This window comes from Ricinus communis, chromosome 10 (genome assembly GCF_019578655.1).
Source record: "Ricinus communis isolate WT05 ecotype wild-type chromosome 10, ASM1957865v1, whole genome shotgun sequence".
NCBI classification, from domain to species: Eukaryota; Viridiplantae; Streptophyta; class Magnoliopsida; order Malpighiales; family Euphorbiaceae; genus Ricinus; species Ricinus communis.
In genome coordinates this window covers 11,384,013-11,407,988 of record NC_063265.1, presented here as the reverse complement: position 1 = coordinate 11,407,988, position 23,976 = coordinate 11,384,013, and the positions used below count along the sequence as shown (strand labels likewise).

Genomic DNA, 23,976 nt, shown 5'->3' with positions numbered 1-23,976 from the left:
TCGATTTGGCAATGATGAACAATGTCTACTGGTATTTAAAATGCAAGAAAAAGAAAAGAAAAGAAAAACTCCTGAAGACGCATTCAGAAGAAAAACACAGGCGAGTAAATCTCCATTTAATTTGAACAAAATTCATTCTGCAGATTGTTTTGGCATTTGAGGTAAAAATTGTAGAAGGGACCGATTGGTAGCATCTCATCTCCAGAATTAAACATGAGCTCCACAACTTGCAATAACAGCTACAGGTTGCTCAACTAATTTATTTTCAGCTTTATCTTGAAAGGAGGCTCCGCATCACTGAACCTGTTAACAGATACTGCAGAAGGTTCCACATGTGCAACTGCATAAATTGGATCTAACCTCACTCAACTCAGTGATGGGTAGGGACCGGGCATATGAGTGGGTGCGAGGATGCTTGGCAATTTATTTGCCGCAGCCAATAAGTGTGAAGCTCAAATTTTGCCTGTGCAAAGTCTTGCCTGTGCTTTGCACAAACAGGTCTAATGAATCCAAAGTCGATGAAAAACCATTTATATTACTGAAGAACAAAATTGTACATTATTTCAACACCACTGGGGTTACAAGAGAAACTATAACTGACCATCAACCTCATACATGAAATGTTCACTCAAAAAATAAATCCTCTAAATACCACGAAACCCTACATAATACAACACTAAATAATGGAGGATAAGAAAAAAGAAAATTCCCTCACCTGCGCCATTCTATGAACAAGTATATTCCACGATAACTCAATTTCATAATTACCCGTTTTGAAATTCATCCTTCCATGTATCAACTGGAAACCCCAACCTTTTCAAGCGCCAATTCTCCGGTGATGAGTCTTAGTAGCGTTTGCACCAGCTCTCTGACTCTTGCTTCCCTGCCCAATAAGGATTGCATAATATAATCTCATTTTTTGTAAATTGCATGAGTTAGCTGGGTGTGTGGGGTTGTGCATCCATGCAAGCATACTCTGTGTTAAGGTATGCATATTCATTTTATTGCAATATGCTTCATATAGCTAGAGTGGTGGTACTGATCATTGTGACGTTAAATAACGCTATAATTCTGAAGAAAATGACTCATTCAAAAAATGAATCTTATAACTTAAAGAAATTCATAGCCATGGCCTACATTAGTTGAGCTAACCAATTCTAGTAGTTCACAATATGGTCTCACGTTTATGAACTGTTGCTTCTACCCTACATGTATTATTCATTCCTAGTCTATTCTCATGTCTCTGGCTTCTAAACCGTTCTATACTGCCTCTTTTTCAAAACCTACACCACTCTGTTGAATTTAAAGGTACGACAACCCCAGAGTTTAATTTGTTGTCTCAACCAGATTTCAATACATCACTCCACTCGACATGCAACAAGAAAGTTTTTGGAAGTTAACTAAGCTCTCATCCATTAGTGTTACTTATACTCCATGTTTAGTCTAGTGACAGAATTTTGCTTCAAAAACTTATTCTTACCTCGTTATTACAAGATCACAGAGGGAAGGAAAGAGAACAAATAGATGTGGATGTTTGCTGTGATCCTCATTTGCTAGAATACTTCTCAAATGAAGAGGCAAAGGGAGAGTAGATGATGTTTCAGGATGTATACTTAGATGGGCCAGTTCTTGAAGGACATGAAACATTTCTTCAAGCCTTGCAGCTGGTAACGGCGTTCACCTGCTAGAACAGTTAGAAAGTTAAACAGGCAAAACCAAGAAGTTAGGATAAACATTTTCACCAATTGTTTGGTAAGTTGAAGCTAAATACCTAGGTCCTTTTCGTCCATCAGAAATCTGTTGAAGATGCATTCACATCTAGTAATAAGAACCATGATTGAGACTTTGCTGACTTCAGATCTTGTCAAGTTCCAATTACTTGCTTCATTGTCATACCTGGAATCACTCTACTGGTTAATCAAACAATATTTGAAAAGAAAGGTACAGCAGCTAAAGCTTTTCTATGATAATATAATTTTGTAAACATGGTAATAAGAATTGCATGGGATGCATTCTGAAAATCAACAAACGGTACTAATGCAGCACAATGAATTGTACTAGTTGACAGGACTACTGATGCTCACAATTTTCATTCAGTTAAAATGGCAACATCAGTATCATATTAAGAATGAGCTTATCCATCAATACTTCTAACTAAAGCAACAGCTTGGACATTGAGTTCCATAAGCGCATGCTCAAGAAAGAAGTAAAAATAAATTATGACACTTGAGTAAAAATAAATTATATGACACTATCTGTTTTCCATATAGTACCTAGATCAACAAAATGGATCTAAAAGTCTTACCTACTCAAAAGAAAAAGCTTCTGCAAGCAAGCTAGGGAGAACCTGCTACAATGAAACGGCAATAGTTCGACAGTCTCAACAGGCAAAGAGCATGTGCGTGATGCACAACGGTCCATAGTCGATACTAGTCGCTCCAGAATCTATCAGATAACAAAAATAAAGAATAAGCAAAAGCAAGGAATAATCTTCCATCAGAGCGTCAGACCCTGAGAATATTTTGCAATAACCTTAAGGAAAATGTTGGTAATTTAAATGATTAATGGACAATCCAACTAGAACAACTCAGGATTCTGCTAATGATGATTATTGCTATTCATATGGTGTGGATCACCATATGAAAAACATCAGAAGCACAGTGAAGGTTGATCTAGGTATAAGATGTAATAGCTTCGCAAGACTCAAACCGGATGACAAAGTTGCTAAAAGTAGCTAGTGCACAAAATTAGTTTACAAGACACCTACCACTACTATTGATAGACCTACCAGACATTTTCTAAGGACCTCCTGAAGCACATGATATATGTGCCTAGTCATAAGGCCCTTTTGTTAGATAGCTAATTTTACAGCTGCACAGATAAGAAAATTACGTCAATTGGTGCATCAATTGGTGAGTTAAGAATCTCATCACCCAGAATATGTAGAAAGGTCATCTCCAATGCCTCATCTGCTCTAAGTGCATCGGCTGAGAGAGAGTTGGAAGGGATGGCACGTCCGCAACAACCCACAAGAAATATTTCGTAAACATCTGCTACTTCTTTCCAGATACGCATTCGTGCAGGTCTATTGATTCTCAAATCTGATCCATAGTTCATATTAAGTTTGCAAAAATCATCAACAAGAACACGATTGAAGCCTTCAACAGCCAATCGCCAAAGTGACCCATCTGGATTGTCTCTTCTTGTTGTCATACACCTACAAATAAGATCAATTTTGTCATCTAAATGGGCAAAAAGTTTCATCTGACTAGCAATTACAGCACAAGGGTGACAGTTCCCTGCATTTTTCCTGGGATCCATCTGTCATGGCTCTGTAATTTCAAGTATACTAACCCAACCAAACAAACCATTCACATGATCACTTACTAGTATATGAGATGACAAAAAAAATTTCTTGCGACTTCATCTACAATACACAGAATCTATAAAAATTTCCGCACAATGGTCATGATGCCCAGTTTAATGCAGAATCACAAAAAAATAAACAAACACATCTATAGTTTATATCCACATCTTCTCATAACAGATCATAAATCATGTACTCATGACAACAAAGCAAAAGGCAGCAAAAACTAATATAGAGATTAGAGAATAACCACTACCTTCCAAGGCTCTGAATAATTTCAGGATATATGATATACTTTTCAGCTACTGGAGCCTGTAGGAAAAGATCTATCAGCACTGAAACAATCTTTTCTGCAAACACATAACTTGGGATTCCACCCACTGCAGTTGTGGTTGATCCAGAATGCTGACGTGGAGCTTCAGCTTCTTTTGAGATCATGGAACCTGTACCATTGGGTACTCCATCCCTTCTCTTCATATTATTGCCTATAATACGTGAATCTTAATCATTTTAGTTTGATACAAATTCTGGTGGATAGCTACCAAACCACTTCCATACCTGGGATATTGCCACTTATGCCGGCTTGCTTAACCTCATCATCCTCATTTCTTAAAGAATCTGATCTTGGAAGATATTGCAAAAGCTCCTATGAAGTACTAGCCACATTGAAGAGATACGCTCTGTCGGACGTAATAGTGGTAAGATTTCCAGTACAGTTCGCAGCACAGGTGGAACATGTCCCTGGGAAGAAAGCAACACCAATTTCATCAAACACGGTTCCATTCGGAGAGAAGTATATCATGAGTATGTTAGAGATAAAAAAAAAAAAAATACTTACAAATTCACTTTCAAAGTGATCAATAGTGGAAATGGCTTGCTTAACTACCAAATCTATTATTGCAATCAATTGAGAGAACATCTTATCATCAAACATCTTTTGTGCCTGCACGTACAGCTCACCTACCAAGAATTCGAAGAGATAAAAAAAAAAAAGCAACCCAAAAGCACAGTTCCAAACTCAGGGCACAACTGCTGTAATAGTGACAGCAATAATTGATATCATATTCAACAAAGCAGAAATGGTGATGTTACTGTCAGACATTACATTAGTTTACAGGGGAGGATATGGATTACTATCACGAAACAAATATGCTTATGCATTATCTATGCTCAATGTGATCCAGGATCAGGTAAAAGTTAATCAGGTTGAAGTAAGGCATTACCAAGACCATGTAAAATCTCCTGCTTCACCTTGCTAATTGCATTATTACTGTAGTTTGGTGATGTATGAAGAACATGCTCGTATACATCAAGTACGGAGTTAAGGTACGGCATTGGCAAATTACCCTGAAGCATGAAATCATTTCAGTTGAAGAACAATACGTACAGTTGATGCTACTCTCTTACATGGGCTGAAACTTTTAGCAATCAATCACTACTATTTTACAGAGTTACAGTAACATGCAGTTTAAGAAGATTTCATGTGACCCTAACTATTTTACTTGAACAGGAAGCAACAGCTGTATTTGTAACTATTTGATTACTACCTTGTGACAGTGGGAAAGAACCGTTGTCTGCAGACAGTTTATTGCAGCAATAGTAACTTCTTTACTACCATTTAGAATACTATTATTTACCAAAAGAAGCAATGATTCCCATCCTGCGCAAAAATAGAACATCATGTAAAATTCTTATGGATTTCCTAATATATAGCCAAATTTGACAATATCAAAACACATGAATAGACAATACAGAAGTACCTGACCAGAAATTGCTTAAGCTACTGAGAAAAGGAAAGAAAGAACGTAACAGACGTGCTACCCCACCAAGGACCAGCACAAGCGTTTCATCCCACTGTTTCTGAACTGTGTTACGACTGCAAGTTCATGATAGAAGATTAATTAGATTAATGTTCTCAATCAAATGGCAAAAGAAAAAATCTAAACTCAGATGGTGCACAATTAAAGAATGTTATACAGTTATACCTATGATGAATCAGCATGTGAACTGCTTTTCCTCCTCGAGTTCCTAGTTCTTTCCCCTGTGATTCATCTTTTGATGACGTTGCAGCCTATAGAAAAGATACAACTCCCATCAAAACAGGCAACAAAAAGCTATTAATAGAACTTTTACTAACACTCTTTATTCCTCCTAAACAATTTACCACTTCTGGTTACCATCATACCATGTGAGAAGCTCGATCCAGAGCAGGAAATACATATTTCCAAAGACAGTCCTCCCACATGCTTTTTGAAAGTTTTTGTCCATGACTTCCAAGAGTTTGAAAGAGTGTCCTAACAGCAGCATTTCTAACCTGAAATATAAATTAAGTTCAGTCACTGTAGCGAGAAACTTCAAATCCAATAGCTATAACAGTAAATAATTAATTCTTTATAACCTCCTGTATAAAGCTCCATAAAAAGAAAGGAATTAAATACAAATGGCTGAAACTGAGAACATTTTAGTTCCATGCATATGGCTACATTACTTGGTATCCTCTAGATCTTGCGTGCAACAGGATAAGTAAATGGATGCCTATGCACATGCACATGCACATGCACATGTAGAGGTACGACTCCACCCACAAGGCTTCATTTCTAAAAGGACAGCCTAAATAAATCCATGAAAGATTACAAACATAGATATTTTCTGCACATGCAGGCAAACACAGAGAAGTTACTCCCGCTTATAAGACATTTTCTCACGTAAGGAGACAAAATACAGTAAGGTACATTCTTAAAATATGAGCCTAATGTAAAAGAACATTTCTATTAATCCTGCAACTATGCAGAACCATCTCAACTAGAGGGGCATGTACAATAAATTAAAAATGTAATATTCACAAATTTTAACATTTAAATAATATCTTGTAATGATAGCTTGGAATATCTGCAATCATAACAGATGTTGCCTATGTAATTAACATGTTAAAGAGGTGCAGCATCTTTTTCTTGAATGTCCTCTGTCCAATTTAGTCTGGGAAAAAGTTCCATCAGCCTGCAATATAAAGAGAAGACCTTACTCACGTAAAAGAGACGTCTCATGGTTTTGCAAGAAGGCATCTGGTAAGAATCTTCAAAGCAAAATTAGAGGGGTGGCTGTCTGTGCTTCTGTTTATTGTATTTGGAGAGCCCGGTATCTGGCAGTTTTTTCAAGGAAAAGTCGGTTCTGCTAATGAGATTTTTTATCAAATCAAGAATCTGGTTATTCTTCGCTTTGCTCATTGTATTGATGGGCAGGAAGTTAACAATCTTAAGACCATATAGTTGTTAGTTCGGGTTATGTTCTTTTCCATGCTCTGTTTCACTGCAATGTTTTTGAGTTAATGACATTCCCTTTTGGTTTGTTTGACCAAAAAATAAAAGTTTCAAGTCCCATAACTGAATATCTAGCTAAATCTTGATTATAAGGTAAATTACAACAACGTTTAGCAAGTGTATGTAGTAGGCTGCATGAAAATTTTGCAAGGGAAGTCCATATTGAAAATGTGTCAGCATACCTCTGGCCTCTCATCGGCTCCAAGCCTTTGAAGTAAGGAGAAGACAGAAAAAAGCAACTTGTCACAATCAACAATATTTAATGAGGGACCTTGGTCGTTTACTTTATCAGGCAGTTCTAAAGTCTGCTCTTCCTTTGATTCACCAACCATTTGCTTCACATTGGGAGGTGCATCAAGACCACCTGTATTTATGTAGCACAAAAAGATAATATCCATAAAATTCTGCTTCAAGGACAGCTGATAAATTAACAGGACCCCAAGATTTAGTAGGTTCCAAAGGCAACTTAACTTGTTTCCTTTTCTTCTGGAGGTCCATGCAGGATCCCCTTGGCAATAAAATCAGTTGTGGTCCATAAGAGGCCTATTGCTGTCAAACTGATATTTAACTCGGTCTTCTGAGCACTGTAGGCTCCAGTGACATCCACACATCTGCAATGTCAACAATGTCACTCATATAAATTTAACAGGTGCTAGAAAGTGGCAAGTTTAATGCCATTGTCTTAATGGGAAGTAACTAGCAATCTTAAATTTGCACGAGGGCCAACAGAAACTCGGCCATTAAATAACAGTTGAAGCCTGATCCCCACAATTCATCTATTAACCATTGAACCATAAGAAATTATGACAGTAGCCAAAATTTTAACAAAGAAATGTTGAACAATTTAAGTTATCTTCCATGATGTTTCCTAAATCATCTAATAATTAAGGCCAGATTTTTACCAACACGGTGATATTGCAGAACGTGTCTTTTTCAAGAGTTGCTCCTATTATTTTATTCCATTGGCAAAGAGAAGAACAGTCACAATGTGAACCAATTTGTGACCGAGTATCAAAGGAAGAATAACACAAGAAGAACTTTCCAAACCATAAAGTTCAAAAAAACATGTATGTGGTTTAGCATATGTTCCACTTTAAGAATGTGTTTTCCTTTTTGTGACGAATCAGTGTACGTGCTTTTGCCCATTAGCAAAAGACAGCATTTCACTGTAACACTGAGTTTCTGCTGATGTAGCTTAAGTTATCATCTGATGTGGCGCTTGTGGAAGAGGATTATTGATTATAGTGAAATACTGTCTTTTACAAACAAACAAAAGCACGTAAATTGATTTATCATGATTAAAAAACACAAACTTAAAATTGATAATAAGCAAATTACAAGCAGAATTTTTTCAAAATACAGCATATGTGCCACATCAGATAAGTGAAGCCACATTAACAGAATCTCATGGCATTATATTGAAATACTGTCTTTTGCTAACAGACATAAGCACATACACTAGTTTGACACAAAAAAAAAAAAAAACATGTAGTTAATGTTAAAATATGCAAACTATAATGCAAGTTCTTTTTATCTTTTCCCAAAAAAAATAACATGCAATTTCTATAAAATATTTTCAGGATCCATTTTTTTTCTCTAGAATATGAAAATACATTTTAATACAACCAAAACAAAAAAATCACGAACTGCTAAATTTTGAATCTTACACATGGAGACATTCTGTAGGTATGGAAGAAAGACCGTCATTCATAATGACTCGTAGGCTCTGCAAGAAAATAGAATTCACCAATACATGTTGATAGAAATGTCTTAGCCATTAATGTAAACAAAGTATTTTACAAATATTTATTGTAGTCAAAAAAGGCCAAAACATCATAAAAATCCTAGAGTAAACAAAACAGGTGCTAAGAAAAAGAAAAATATCAAGGGATTCCAGATTTTCTTCTCCAATCAATCACTTTTTGCTGAAATGAATCCAATAAGCCACATCTTCATACTCTCCGTTTTCCCCTTTGTCATACTGATTTCATTTTATTTTTTCTTTTCCTTTTATTTTGCTTGGGCTATTTTCTTGGGCTAGTGAGTAGTGATTCTACATCTTCCCAAAGATGTAGGCCAAAATAATTTATAGTGGAAAAGTGGATCCATATAACTGATCCTGATTAATGGGAATAAAGCTTAGTTGAGTTGTATGAATGTTACAAAAGTCAAAGGATGCAGGTAAAATTGAGAGGATTGGCCAAAACTGAAAAAGCATGCAGTTTTTCTTGGTTCTTTCATCATGTGACGCAAGTGTAGAGCACATTAGTGCATTCAGGTTCAATCACTAAAATTACTACAAAGACATATATGTATATTACAAAGAGAAATGCACATATTAAAGGCACAGGAAGCATTTGTCAAGGTCCTGTGCATTCCCTATGTATGCCAATAGCCAAGCTGTCAAGGGAAGATTATAATAATGAATTGTCAAAAATGAAGTCTCAGCCATAATCTAATTAACCTGGAATCCCAAGGTGACAAGATCTTTCTCTGCTGCATCTGCAACAGACCTGAAGAAGCAGAAAAATAAAAAGAATCAACCAAGGAGACAGAATTGGCATAAAAATGGGTTATTGGAAGCAGAATATTACACAAATGCTAAACCTTAACATTTCAAGAATATTTGGCCAGCTGTAATATAATTTCTCTCCATGCCTCTGAAAGAGGAAAAAAATATCAATAAACAAAAAGGCTATCAGAAGCCGTAACATAAGCTGATAACAAAAGACGATGTAATAAATTGAGCTGTAGTTCATCTTCAGTAGTGCCATGTTACCTCTAGGACATGAAGAAGAATTTTCAAGGAGCCAGCACGAATATCAGAGCTTTGAGTGGAAAAATACAGAGCTCTAAGTGGAGATATGACAGAACATTCAAGAAATCTCATTTCTGCATGCCTAGTTTCCACCTAGACAGCGAAAAAAATAATAAGCAACATAAAACCCTAACATGAGTAGACTATTGACTTAGCCAACCATTGAAAAGTTTGAAAGTTACTAACATCATGAGATGTCCCATGTGGTCTGGATGAAATGTAACCCTGGAACTGTTCAGAACCTAAAACAGCACATATTGATTGATCTAATGCATCAAGTGCCATATTTCGCAGATGCTGATTAGAATTATTAGTGAGCTGCAAGATGGCCATCCAACATCAAAGAGGTTCTAGCATCAATTGATATCAAAGGGGGAAAAAGAAGAAGAAGAGGAAGAAGATAAATATGAGTTACCTCTAGGAAATGACCCACAATATGATCCCACAGTGGCTCCACTCCTACAATAAAGTAGGAGAATGAAACCCAAAAAATGATGGTGAAATATAACATGAAGCAATAGCCCTAACTTTCTATGACTTTTAAGAAAGGATGCCATATGCAGATCTATGAATTTCTATTAGTTAATTTAAAATGATAGAAGTAGAATACAGTCTAGAAGATGAGTGAATTGAAAATAGAACATTCAGTTTATCTTCTGGTATGTTAAAATTAGTAAATGTAAGAGCCTTCAGTACAACTATGAGCAGCTTCAAAAAATAGTCAATACCAATATTTACTATAAAAGAGGGAGATGGGGAAACTTGCTTCAAATACTCTTAGAAGTAGATAAGAAACATGTAGAGTATAAAAGAGAAGATATTAATGATAAGTAGTAAATGCATAGCACTCCTGACTCCAGATTAAGCCATATAAATACAATCACATATGATATGCACAAAAAAGAGGATAAAATTTCATTGTTCGGACTACTGTAAGATAATATCACATACTGTGAAGATTGTTGACAAGGATGGATATCATCCTCTCCACTGAAAAACTGATGCTTCCAATCTTTTGATTCATTGCCAGCCCAAAACTGCCCGATGCCTCACACATGCATTGGTGTGACAACTGACTTAATGCAGAAAGAAGTGATTTAACTGCAGATATGTGCATCAGTGCTGAACTCTCGAAAAGCTTTATGAACCAAGAAAAAACTGGTCAGAACACATAGTTAAATATCTTAAAATTGTGTCTAACAGAGACAAGAAATAAAACTGGAGAACCATTTACTAGGAAAAAGAATTAAAATTGGTCAGAACTCTTCTACCAAATGGCACAGAAGGAACGCTACTTGCCTGGGAATTCAAAGAAGACAGAATACTAAAGTCACTGTATTGGCTAGAAGATTCTCTTAGAAGCTTTGGAACAGCCGTTGAGACTTCCTGGGATAAAAAAAGAATATAAGAAGTTCATTTAAAATAATTTAGATACCTTTCCTTGTAAGAGAAACATCTCTAGTACCATACAAAAAGTGAATTCAGAATAGAAAGGTAACATAAATTCAACTTTGAGCAGCAGACTTATTCAAGTTCAAAATTCATAATGTGCAAAACTGCACATTTTAGCATTTCCAGTGCGTGATAAGAAGTAAAAGAACATAGCAGGCCCATCTACAATAGTAACTGACATATTGTTTTTTTCTTAGTTAAGCTCCTCAGGTATATTGAAAGAAATAATTAAGAGATGGCAGTATTTTTTTGTGCTTTAACTTTCAAGTCAGAGTAAAGTATATTAAGATAAATTTAAACTTAGGGTGTACTATATCAAAGCATATTGAGAATCACATCCAAACTGCTTACATAGTGCAGATGATACAAAAGTTCACACCAAATTTCTAACAGAACATGTTCTGGGAAGAGTATAATTATCATTACTGAGTATTTTCCAAGACACGTAATTTATTTATTTATATCCACCATGGCCACAAATCAGTCGTGATTCAAATCTTAACCAGAAGAGATTTTCTAAGATTACCTGTGTGGTGGCATGTGGGGAATGAATTGCTCGATCAAGAGCTGCTAAAGTTTCAAAACCTGTATTGATTCATAAATTACAAGCACAAGTTGCACACTTCATATTCTTCATAAAAGAATATTAAAAGAAAAGCAGCAAATCAAACATACTAAAACCCATGATGGCCCCAAAACATTGTGCAACCGATGAGCAATGTTGAAGAGAGTCCTTAGAGCCTGAGTTGCCAGAGAAATTGCAATAAAATGTACATGTAACTAAACAATTGAATATTAGAAATGATGGATTTTTACAGAGAAAGAAAAAAAACTTACAAGAAACAGAGAATGAAGGAATATCACATAACCAAGCCTAATAAAATACCTGCACATTCTTGGGAGTAAGAACAACATTATCCCTCTGTTCAACAAGTAATTCAGGACGCTTTGACCCAGGAGACTGTACTGCACTGCAGAAGTCTCAATTTAGTCCAAAATCTTAGCATCAAATGGGACTGAAGTCATGAAAACAGAGAACTGTTATCTTACAGTAAAGGATCTAGCCCTAACAAGTTTAAAAACTTGAAGTTAAATAAGAAAACTTATGCGACAGTTGTCTTGCAATGCACATGACTTAAGACAGAGTAAATCAAGATTATTTCAGCTATTACTAATCATAGCCAGCAACCATATCACCACATGCGTCTTAGATGAGGACTGGCATCATTGAAACTACAAATAAATGGCAATAGTTGATGTCTCCAAAATGACCACCTTAGATCAACATTAAGTCACTAACCATTAACAGCAATTATTCTGTTCTTATTAAAGAATTTCCCCTTATTCACTTTTTTAGAAATTGTCATCAGTTTGCTAACCAATAATAAGACCACCAGCAAACTCTAAATCCAAAAGAAAATGCTCATGCACATCCCTCTCTGTCTTCCTCGCCCTCTCTCTCTCTGCAAAAACCATTTAGATCTTTTACGTAACCACTTGAGAATTGCCAAACCTTTTCCAATGTGATCAACAAACTTTCTAGACCTACTGACCAGCCACATCCCATTTCTTCTATACTTGGTGTACAACAAATATTTTACAAAGATCTTATTTACCAATTTGTTTTAATTCTGAAACAATCCACATGACACTGCTAACTGAAATTAAAAAAAAAAATTACCTCTTTTTCTCTGCTTCATTTGGGAAATTAATAGTAAATTTGCAAAGCGATGCTAGAAAGGAGTTCAAAGGTTCTACAGCATTAAGAACCCCACATGCCTGAAAAATAAGTCACAGAACAATCAGATAATTGCAGCATAAATGAGGAGCATTATATTTACATCAGCAACAGCTAAACCAGAATAACAATTTGAATGATCGACTTTTGTGGGCCAAAAGAAGTGAATGCAAAACAGCAAATGCAATTATTTAGACCATATACCTGAGTGAATGCTTGATATCCCTTCAATATTTCCAACACAATAGCCTCTCCTTGTGACCTTCCACATTAGCTACACGTCAGATAAGCCTAAATTTGGTTTAGTTCTTTAATTACATCTTCTCAAAGAAAATTTCAACAAACCTCGACAAAATAAGGGACAAGGCATCAAGGATGGTCAACCACAATGAATCAATCATTGCAATGCAAAGAACAGCAGTTTTCCCAGTGAATTTTGCCACAGGTTCATACTCACATCTGGGAGATTCAAGCTGGTAGTACCAAGAGAATGTTAAGACCTCTTCTCCTTTTTGTTGTTTTTTTTTCTTTTCTTTTGGTGTGTTGGGCAGACAACCAAGAAACTAAGATGAAAAAAGAAAACTACCTCCCCCACATCCACTGCTTCATCTGTCAAAGTAGCTACAGTAAAGACAACGCCCAACAGCCCTTCAACCGCCAATGTAATTGCATGAGCTTCACTGGCAACCAGGACAGCAGCATTGGATGCATCATTATCCAGACTCCATTCTATCCCTGCAGAACGTAAAATCTGTGATGCACTTTATAATCCGCCCAGTCACTTAAGTTTCTAACTCTTTTTACAACCTTGAGCATGGGGGGAAAAAGAGAAATACACATCGGGTCCACATGTGATGGAATATGTTGGAGTCTTTACGAATCCCACAACAGATCTATCCAAATGGTTGTCATGACCAAATAATTTAACATTAAAAACAACTCAACAACTAAAGAGATTTCTTAACTAAGCCTCGTAATAAAAAACAGTATTGTCCACCAGCTATCTAAATAGAAAACCCACATATTGAATTATTTTACGCCTGATATAATTAAAGGCGCATTTTTCCAGTGAGACATGATTTCAAACATTTGAGTATCCTTCCATTTAAAAATTCACAAACTTTCTCTTAGATTGACCAATTCCCATCATCATCCATCTAAATCAAACTTGAAAAGAAAATTAAAACCATTTTAAGATCATACAATGATGTAATTCTGCATTATAGATTATCAAATGAAATATACTTAAGTTAGTTTTTATCTAAGAAGTTTTTAAGTGACTTTATCCCAAATATGAATGTCACGAATTGGAATAAGACAGACAGCTTTCTGAATGTAAAATAGCAACAAGATAGACTAATACAGTTGGTGTCGCTTTTGCCAATTATGAGAACAATTACCTTTGGCCTTGCTGCTAAACATCCCTGCAACAGCTGTCAGGCTCTCCTCACTTGTTTCTTGAACCTAACATGTCAAAAACACAGAAACTCAACTACTCAATTAATGATCCAGATATTTTTTCTTAAAGCAGAATGTGTATGAGCATGCAAAAAATTGAATCTAATATTAGAGATAGAGGAATTCATAACTAAAATGAAAACAGCCACAACCAAAAGTTGCCCGTCGATCTTTTAACTTGGTTCAAGTAGCCTTAGCCTCAAGCCAGTAACTTATCAGTTAACAGATACAAACGAAAACTTCACATACTTAAGCTAATGAAACATTCTTAACAGCAACTGGTTTCTATTTTACCTACAACAGTCAAATAACAACGTTCAAATTAGACGTCTGAACCCAAGAACCCTACTGCCTCCCTTTCTGTTTGGAAACTTGGAAAACAAGGATGGCAAATGTTGACAGCAGAAGCTACAACGCTGAACTTTGCAGCAGCAGCTACACAAATTTTCCCAATGCATGAGTTTTCCACATTCCAAAGCTGTGTAATTCATACTTAGGATTACCACCCATGAAGATCATTAAACATGGCTAAAAACCCACCATTAAGACAGTAGAAGAAATACCCTCCACAAATTACATCGATCTCTTCCAAAATAGAATAGTTGAGCATGATACAGAAAGTCAAATCTTTCTTCCTCGCTACTTATAAGCTATTCCTTAAACTAGAAATTAGTAATATGGTTAAAGGAAATTAAAGAAGGTAGACTATATAAGTAGAAATGATTTAATAATTCACCTGTACACTTGAAACAACTCGAGCAAGAGCTTTAACCATACCCTCCACAACATTTGTATTATTAGGATGCCTACATAATGGATGCAAATGCAATGGTTATCCATCGTAACAAAATGAAACAGAGAGAAAAAACGTTGCTAAAAAACCTATTTTTTCTGCAAGTAAGATTTCATTCAACGTCTAAGAACACTATATTCTAGCTATACCAAGTTTCAAGCTTTGTCGAGACCATCTAGGGTAGAAATGACTTGTGGAATCACAAATTTCCAGAAGTAGTCCTTTTCATATCTTTTCATCTGCTATTTACAAATGTGTAGACACACCCTCCCTTCTGAAAAATGTACTTGCATAAAATAAGTAATTTATTAGATCAGATGATTCAAGTAAGAAATTCTTCAACAGCATCCAAGCTTTTCCCATGCTAACTGATCTGCTTATATTCCTTGTATGCCCACTTCTGCAGCGATCTCATCAAGCGCAATGTTTGTGTGTGCTTAAAAGTGCAAAACTCTCCCACCAGAGAAAGGAAATTACCTATTTTGCTATACTAGTGATTTAAACAAGTGATTCTTCAACAATAGCCCTAGCTTTATGAAATCACTTTATCATATCTTGCCCGTCGAGGAGCTTGGTCTTGGATTATAAATACATCTAGTTTCACTTTCATCCATATTAAATTGTTATTCTTATTAGCACCACCATTTATGAAAGCAACACGGTGATTGAGAGAGAGATTTAATAACAAAATATATGCAACGTGGAGCACAAAGTAAAAGATCCAGAGAAGAGAAACCGGTGAGCTTACATATCAAAGTTCTGGAAAAGAATTCGTAAAGTCCGCGCCTCCACACAGAAACCCTGTCAAATTGCAATCTGAATCAATAAAGCTCATAAGTGCTAGGGAAAAAAGTAGGAATTCACGGCTGTTGTTGTAGAGATTACCCTCAGGATCTCAAGCACGAGTATACGATGCCATAATGGTAAATCAAGAAAAGTAACCTTCACAAGCATACTCAGGAAAACCTGCATCAACGGGTGGAATACTCATTGGATACGAGATATTTACTAGCATTGTGGTCAAACTTCATGCAAATAGTGCGTAGACACACACATACACAGAAAAAGAGTTTATGAGATATGATTTATGCAAGACCTTCAACTCAATCTTGACCATAGCCATGTGTAAGTTTTAGGATTTTTAGAACAAGCATAATAGCAACAGTAATTCAGTTGTTGTTCTGTATTTCAGCTGTGTTTAGTTTACTTTATCCTAGTATTTGCTTGTGCTCCTATAAATGTAGAATTACTGGATGTGGGGAAATTATTAAGTGGCAGTTATTTTGCTTTCTGTATTTAAAAGCAGGAGAATATGAAATGAAAATCAAGCTGCATCTGAGGAAAAAAAAAAAAAAAGGAAAAAGCCTCAATTCCTTAAGAACTTGAGATCGAAGGATCTCTTAGATAGAGCCCTTACTTCAGCAAGTAGCCATAGGTCATAAAGGTGGGAAGACATAACACAAACAGCAGGTTGATTTTTAGGGTTTTCCTATTATTACACTGTTAATTACCCCAGAACCAGATCGCAAAGAAGGACCCATAACAGTAAGTATGAAATATTAAAGAGAAGTTGTCCATGAAATAGGAAGGGCATGATAGATCTTGTTAAAAATGACAAAAAAGAGTATAGCTAGTCCACAAATTAGGTAAAACTGGACAGAAGTGAGTTAACTAGAGATCAAACCCCTTCTAGGGACACCTCTGACAGAATTTTGTTTATTTACATCAGAATTTTGGCAAAGCTACCGAATTATAGCTACTCAAGACTAGAACACAGAAGCAATCTATCATAATGCAACATGTTAATAAGGAAAAAGAAAAGGGAAAAAAAAGAATGAGAAGAAAGAAGAATAGCAAAACACAAAGTATCACATCCTTTCAACTGCGTTATAGACATATCACTTCAAAGTAAGATCATTATCGTAGTTGAACATACCTCACACTCAGTAATAAGGGATGAACTGTAAAGCCTGATTATATGAGCAACTGATCGCAAGACCAGCCGACAAAAGGAAGGTTCGCCAGCTTCTCCTTCAACCTGGAGGATGAGAACTCAATGGTAAAAGATGTATACAGAGAACACCTCCACTAGATGGCATAACATTCCTAGACAGATAAAGATCTATCCAATCTTTTTAAAAGAGAAGCTACCTCAGCATTGGTGCGAAGTGAAGTCATCAAAAGTGAACATATCTGATGACGCATGACCTGCCAAGTTTCGATGTAAAATTTATAACTAAAATATTCTGATAGCATGCTAAAAAAAAGAACAGAGATGAATGTTCGCGGTGAAAATATTCGTGCTATTACCTGTTCATAAGCACCCAAGGTCTTGAAAATAGCAACATAATTGGACAGAATGAACCTGCAGGATGGCAAAGTTAGCACAACCATGTAATTTTCCATATATAGGTTTGATTGAATGGAATAATCTTTAGAAAAAATTGTTTTCCTAGTATCACATTTGTATAAGCAAAAAACTATGCTTCTGGAGATAGGAGTGGTCACATTGACTAAGATTCAATTAGTCAAATGCTATTACCATGTGCGTATGAGTGTAACTAAATTAATAAAGTCCTACACAGGCCCTCCTATAACCATACTTAATTATTCATTTATAGAATAAAGTGATATCTAGAAGAAAGTAAACCCATTTACATTTGAGGAACACATTCTATACATTCAAAAGAGTGATAAGAGCCGCTGAACTAGAACAAGTTTTCGATAAGTGCACGTGCTTTATCAATAACTGATATGTGAGTATATTGCAGGACGAGGCAATGTTTGCAGTTAGCTAATTGTTGGGGCATTTTGACAAGGACATAGAAATGGAAAAGGTATATTTCTTACTCAAGTATATCAAGTGCAAATATCCGTTGAAGAGAATTGACACGTAACCAAATTGCCTGTAAGATAAAAGAAAAAACTTTGTTAAAAATGAATAAGAAATGGCACAATTTGACACTCTGAGCTAATCTTTAAGAACCTATAAATTATTAAACACCATTTTTCTAAGCAGGTTAGGGAGACCATTTAGTAGTTTCAAATAGCACATACAGATCCACCTGCAGCAAGAGCTGTCAGGTCCTCAAGTAAGCGAAGCCCAAGCTTTCCAGCATCTGTTAGGATCTCCCTCATCAGTAGTTGCTCTCCAGAAGCAGGTTCATGCGCCAACAGCCTGTTCATTCTTGGATTAGATGCATGGATATGATAGAAAAATTGCATATTTAAAAGTAATTGCACACCAAAAGGATTGTCTGTAGAATGTAGAACCCACGACTCCCTGCAACCCATTCTAATATATGGGTACATACACAAACATAATATGTCTGGAAATTCAAAATTACACTAATTGGTTGAGAACATGCTATACCATATCCAGCAAGATGTGAGCACACATATACTGGATGCATACCAGTTATGTATATTACATTTACAATGTACAAACTAGATTATACCACCAGACAAGACTCAGCATTTTTTATCAACAAATGACTTCCATGATGGTTAACATACTCTGAATGATTGATACTGCGATTAACATCACCAGTAACTGAGCTGGAACGAGAAATATGACCTCCGGAGCCAAACTTTCTTGCAGGTAGAGACTCAGCATGAACTACATGATCAAAAATTAATGCTACTGCCTGTCTGAAGGTAGCTGCAGCAGTACTGAATGTGGTAACAGAAATAAGAAAGTAAGCATAAGACCTCTCCTCATCTAATACTGGCTTCTAACAATTTAACTTACTTTCGCACACTGTCGGAGGATCTGTTATTTTCAAGAAGCCGAAGACATATATAAAGGGCTTGAGCCATATTCTCCTGAGATAAATAGAATAGTTCAGGCACAGACACATTTAAGACCCCATCCTCAATGTCTGAACTCCAACCAAAGAAAGGAAAACCTTAAAAAACAAATAAACAGAGGGACCACGCGACAGCAGAGAATATGTGTTTGAGTTATGATAGGTGAAATATTTGCCAGAAATCTTTCTGCACATACCCAACATGCATATAACTGAAAGGCAAACATTTTGGACAAAGATAGAAAGTAGCCAAATGTGATGGCAAATTACTTATGCATGCCGTAGAGTATTTTAACATATTATGCAACAGATATCAAATTAGCACTCAATACATGGCAACTTGTATTAACCACTTTCCACATATATTCAGAGTATCACATATTAAGGTTGATAAATGGGCTTGGGTAGACCTCATTCCCAAAAGCTAGCTCAAAGTAAGAGGGTACCTAATCTACTTATATACACTGTAACTGCCCAGTATCCCAGCGATGTGGGATAAATACAATTTCTAACACCCTCCGTCACGCTTAGCGTGACATGCAAACGGGTTGGGTCCAACCCCATCATCCCAGACACAAGGCTGGCTCTGATACCATAATAAATGGACTTAGGTAGAACTCATTCCCAAAAGCTAGCTCAAAGGAAGAGGGTGCCCAATCCACTTATATACAACAACAGCCCATTAACCAAGCAATGTGGAATAAATACAACTTCTAAGAAAGGTCATTTTTCCTAAAATATTATCAGCATACTTCCTATAATCCACAGGACAAGACTAAATGTTCATGTATTCTGACTTCAATACAAAGTCGATAACTGAACATAAGTACACAGAATCACAATACTAGAAAATTTTTCACATAAATCAGTTATAATGCTTTCTTTTTCCAAATTTCTTTTTGATTCATCAATCTGGATAGACACCTCATTGTAGCAAGACCACATTCCGTACACGTACAGGAAAGACAAAACCAAATAATTGATGATTACCTCACTCTCTGGATGTAACCGAGACTGAAATATGATTAATATAGTCTGTAAGGTCTTGAGTTGAACACTCTCATCTGCCATTTCAGCATGCTGCATGGAAGAGAGAATGATGCATAAGAATCTTTTAAAGTATCTAATTGCTCATCATAAAACGAACAAAGCAACCATAATTGGGTGCGATTTTTTCCGCAGAAAAAGAAGAATCCCACTAAATCACCAAAAATGTCCAATCTAACTTATAATAATTAGTGCTTCCCAGCACTATTCAAACTAAGGAGAAATTGCAGTATAAATTTGTCTCCATATGTAGTTAGCATGTAGTAACATGAAAATTTTATCCCACTGGATATTTGAAAGGGATAAGAGATCATGCAAATCGCAAACATAATATTTAAAAGAAAAATATGTTTGACCACACATAACTGTTGATGGTAGAAAGAATTGGGATGCGCATAAGGGGAAAATCAAAACTGATTGCATATAGGACTAAAAGGTCCTGTGATGGATCTGTAATAAAGCCGGATAACTGAGTACCAAAAAAAAATATCTGAAAGCACACATCATGTAGGAACTGGGAGAAGGAAAGGTCAACTCATAAAAGTATTGATTTTAGAAAACAATGCATCACATTATTTTATTTCCAACCAAAACAACTAATTAAATTGTTGTAAGTGGGATGTATAGGACGAGCTATGGAAGAAGCTATATGTTACCAAACTTACTGGAAATAAGTGGAGCATTTCAAAACAAAATTACAAGTCTTGACACCTTTTCTACAATACTTTTGTCTTTAATTATCAGTATTGGTAATACGAGAAATTTCTAGTTAATCATTCTCATAATGAAATGCACAACTGCCGGTGTTTGTTTATCAGGATCATTTTTTGTCAATGCACTGAGTGCAACACAAGTTTCATTTCCATTTGCTAAATTCAATACGGAGTACAAGTGCATAATCTCACATGCCAAGTAAAAATAGTAACTTACATCTTTTAATGTGGAGAGTATCTCCTTCAAAGCTGATGGAGCAACTGCATCATGGGAAATTAGCTTTTGCAGACATGAAAGTCCAATTACGCTCAGTTTGACAGTTCTGACCTCACAAGCCATCAAAAAGATTCGTAGAATATCCTCATTATGTGCAATTTCATTAGGACTTGATAGTGAACGAAGCTGCAAAAAACAAGCCCAGAAATAGAAAATCCCAATTTCAGCTGCCATATCAACAGCCATCAATAATGGACATTGTCTTTTAAAAAAGATCATGATGCACCGCAATTTTGGACTGCCTAAAACAATAGCGATACTGAATATAGTATCAACTTGGATTCTTCCAGAAAGTAAAACTTAATTGAAGCTCCATTTGACCTTGGAGAATTTAAGGAAATAGCAAATGTATCAGAATCTAAATTGTATAACTTTTGATGCACACTAATGAAAAGAAGAAAAAAGAGAAGAAAAAAAAACACCCCACGCAGCAGTCTTACAGACCTATTTAAATAAACCAGAGTCGATTTTTAGAAGAACAGACTAACAACGATACTCCAAGTTTTTCACTCTTCTACTTTCCATTTCTGGACGTAAACATGTTAACTTCCATAGTTTCAGATAGATACTATAATCACTATTTTAAGGTCAGCTTAGTTAGTTCTTATCACTAGTTCCTTTCAAATTCAACAAATTCAATCATACGAATATCCACAAACATATACTAATATTACCGCTTTTTTTTTAATCAAACAAACAAAAGGAAAACAATAAGCAACAAAAATCAGAAATTAGCTCATTGTACACTTAATAACATACGGATGAGTGAGAATTCGAACTCTAACCTTTAAAATGGCATGCTCTGCTCCGTCTTTAACGGCGGGGTAACGCCGTCGCGCTTCGGCAGATAAAGCGCGAAGGTCGGATTCCAAGACCGCCATGAATGCCATAGCTAAACTAAAAGCTAGCTCGCTGTCAACTCAGCGGTGCAACAAGGAGTTTCTGTGAAGACAGAATAATGCTAATAATCAACGATTGGATTTGAGAGAGAAGACATAACTTTAGATCGATCAGTCACACTCGCAGAAATGAAACTAGCAACCGAGCAGTAGATCTTGGAAATTAATTTTCTTTTCCTTTTTCTATCGCGTGTGAGTGACACGTGTGTTTGGGCTTAGTTTACTAATGGGCCTTGTACTGGGCCCATCGAACTTAAGCAATCACGGCCATATTACCATTACTGTGATTCACAACTCCTGAAAAATGTTTACACCCACCAAAAAAGAGTTTACCCCTTAAGAAAAATACAATTTATATATTTACTGAGAGTAATTTTTGGGAATATAGATAAATTGGCCACTCAATTTAATTTTTTTCACTTAATGCTATTATTAATTATGTAGATTAACGAATGAATTAGAAAAAATAAACACTTTTAATCAAATTTTATGCTTAAGAATCTCATGAATTTGTATGTGCACTTATTTTAAACCACTCATTAGTTTTAGAAATTTGTCTCCACTCTTAATCTTACACAAAGTCCATTTTAAGAAACACAGCTGTGCATATAATTCATATCTTCACTCCTCAATTTTAGTAACATGTATGTGGATACAAAAAAAAGATTTATATACATATATATATTTTTTAATTAATTATAGCCCTGTGGAAATTTAAACCACAAATTCTTTTATAATTTTTATCAATTTGCTAAAAATAAGGCATTGTTTCTCCATTATTTAATCTCCATATCAAACTCGAAAGATCATTCCATTCAATTTATCTCTCATATTTTTTGTTTGTGTTTATTTACCTTTTAGTTGAGGCAATCATTGTTGTTGTTCTGGTTGGCGAAGATCTTCAATAGAAAGAAACACATGGCAATGGAGAAAAAGATGGTTATGTGTTTCATTCTATGCATTTTGATGTTAGGAATGGCTGAATTGCCAATAGTCAAGTCATCTTGCCTCTCAGATTGTGCTGCTAAATGTGAGAAAACTTCAGTTGTACCATTTATGTGTAGGCTTTCTTGTCCTGATAACTGCCCAAGTGAGCCTTTCCGAAAAGCTACCCGTAGAAGTGGCGGTAGCGGACATTGAAGAGTTTAAGATTTTCGCCAACACTTATCATATTCAGTTTCCAATATGATAAATTTAAAAAAGAGAAACATATCCCGAATTTAAATAAATATAAAATACTATAAACTATTTTTTATAGATGATATGGGTGACCAATCCATTACTGTAATTATATTTATTTGTTAAATGTAATTGGTGTATGTTATTATCAAAGCTTAATTTCATATCCAATTCCTTTTTCTTCTTGTGATCTGAATAGCTAGCCAGAACAGATTGACATTTACCTATAATATTCTTCTTATTTATTTTGCCCATGAAGTTCTAGTATTTATTTATCAACCCAACATGAAGTTCTCTTTTTTATAATTTTTTCTCTTTAAGTTGGCTTTATTTGTTATTTTAGCTTTAGACCTTTAACTTATTTTCATTTGTACTTTAGACATTCAACTTACTTTTATTCGTCTATTTGTTCCCATACCTTTCCTCCTTCGAGTTACTTTTTTTTTTTTCTTTTTTTTTGTATTTTATTTCTATATTTTATATTCATAAATAGTGTTCTTTTTTAACTTAGAATTTTAATTTTTATCCCCATATTTGAAACCCATGTTTGCACTCAAGACAACACACTTTTCCTAGAACTCTGATAATAACATCGGTTATGATTGACGTAAAAGGCTACATATTCTACACGTGATCAACTACTATGAGAACACTTTAATTTATATCTAATTGATTAGAAGGATGAAAAAATCACATTATTTTTACGGTTTCTTTTTGTGTGTTAGTTCTTATAGTTTCTTTTCGTGTATTAGTTTGTGGTATTTATTGCTAAAAAGAGATCATTAAATTGAACAAATATAGTGTCAAATATAAATTATTACATATTTGTGAGGACCAAAAGACTTCAATTTAATTGAGAAAAAAGAGAGGAATAGATTGGTTCTGGCTTCGCTTGCTTTCCACTTCATCTTCCTTAGCTTAGGTGAAAATTAAGTAAAAATAAGATAGCGAAAGTTTCAATACCGTAAATATACCAAAACATGTAAAAAAAAAGAGCAAAAGGGCAAATACTTATTTTGTTCTTTTTTTTCTTCTGCCAATATTTGAAATTTCATTTGATTTTCTAAAACTTTTTTTTTTTTTTTTTGCATTGACACTTTTAAGCAAGA

The 23,976-nt window shown here is 35.2% G+C and overlaps 1 protein-coding gene across 1 annotated transcript; it reads right to left on the bottom strand.

The window, feature by feature from the left end:
- Positions 1-515: 515 nt before the first annotated feature.
- LOC8288437 (protein MON2 homolog) lies at positions 516-21,838 on the bottom strand. Its single transcript, XM_048369883.1, is given in 45 exon segments — positions 516-883; positions 1,481-1,679; positions 1,769-1,896; positions 2,306-2,445; positions 2,893-3,217; positions 3,624-3,852; positions 3,926-4,015; positions 4,018-4,108; positions 4,206-4,327; positions 4,591-4,714; positions 4,915-5,027; positions 5,128-5,243; positions 5,353-5,438; positions 5,553-5,681; positions 6,867-7,048; positions 7,156-7,295; positions 8,352-8,410; positions 9,149-9,197; positions 9,292-9,344; positions 9,464-9,595; positions 9,689-9,820; positions 9,918-9,961; positions 10,454-10,640; positions 10,802-10,888; positions 11,481-11,539; positions 11,626-11,695; positions 11,841-11,925; positions 12,636-12,733; positions 12,897-12,954; positions 13,038-13,165; positions 13,279-13,427; positions 14,093-14,156; positions 14,887-14,956; positions 15,692-15,744; positions 15,829-15,909; positions 16,880-16,981; positions 17,095-17,151; positions 17,254-17,308; positions 17,794-17,849; positions 18,001-18,121; positions 18,460-18,615; positions 18,695-18,768; positions 19,743-19,832; positions 20,730-20,915; positions 21,575-21,838. Coding segments are annotated over 45 exon segments (4,962 nt in total). The 5' UTR covers positions 21,680-21,838; the 3' UTR covers positions 516-795.
- Between the last annotated feature and the right edge of the window lie 2,138 nt (positions 21,839-23,976).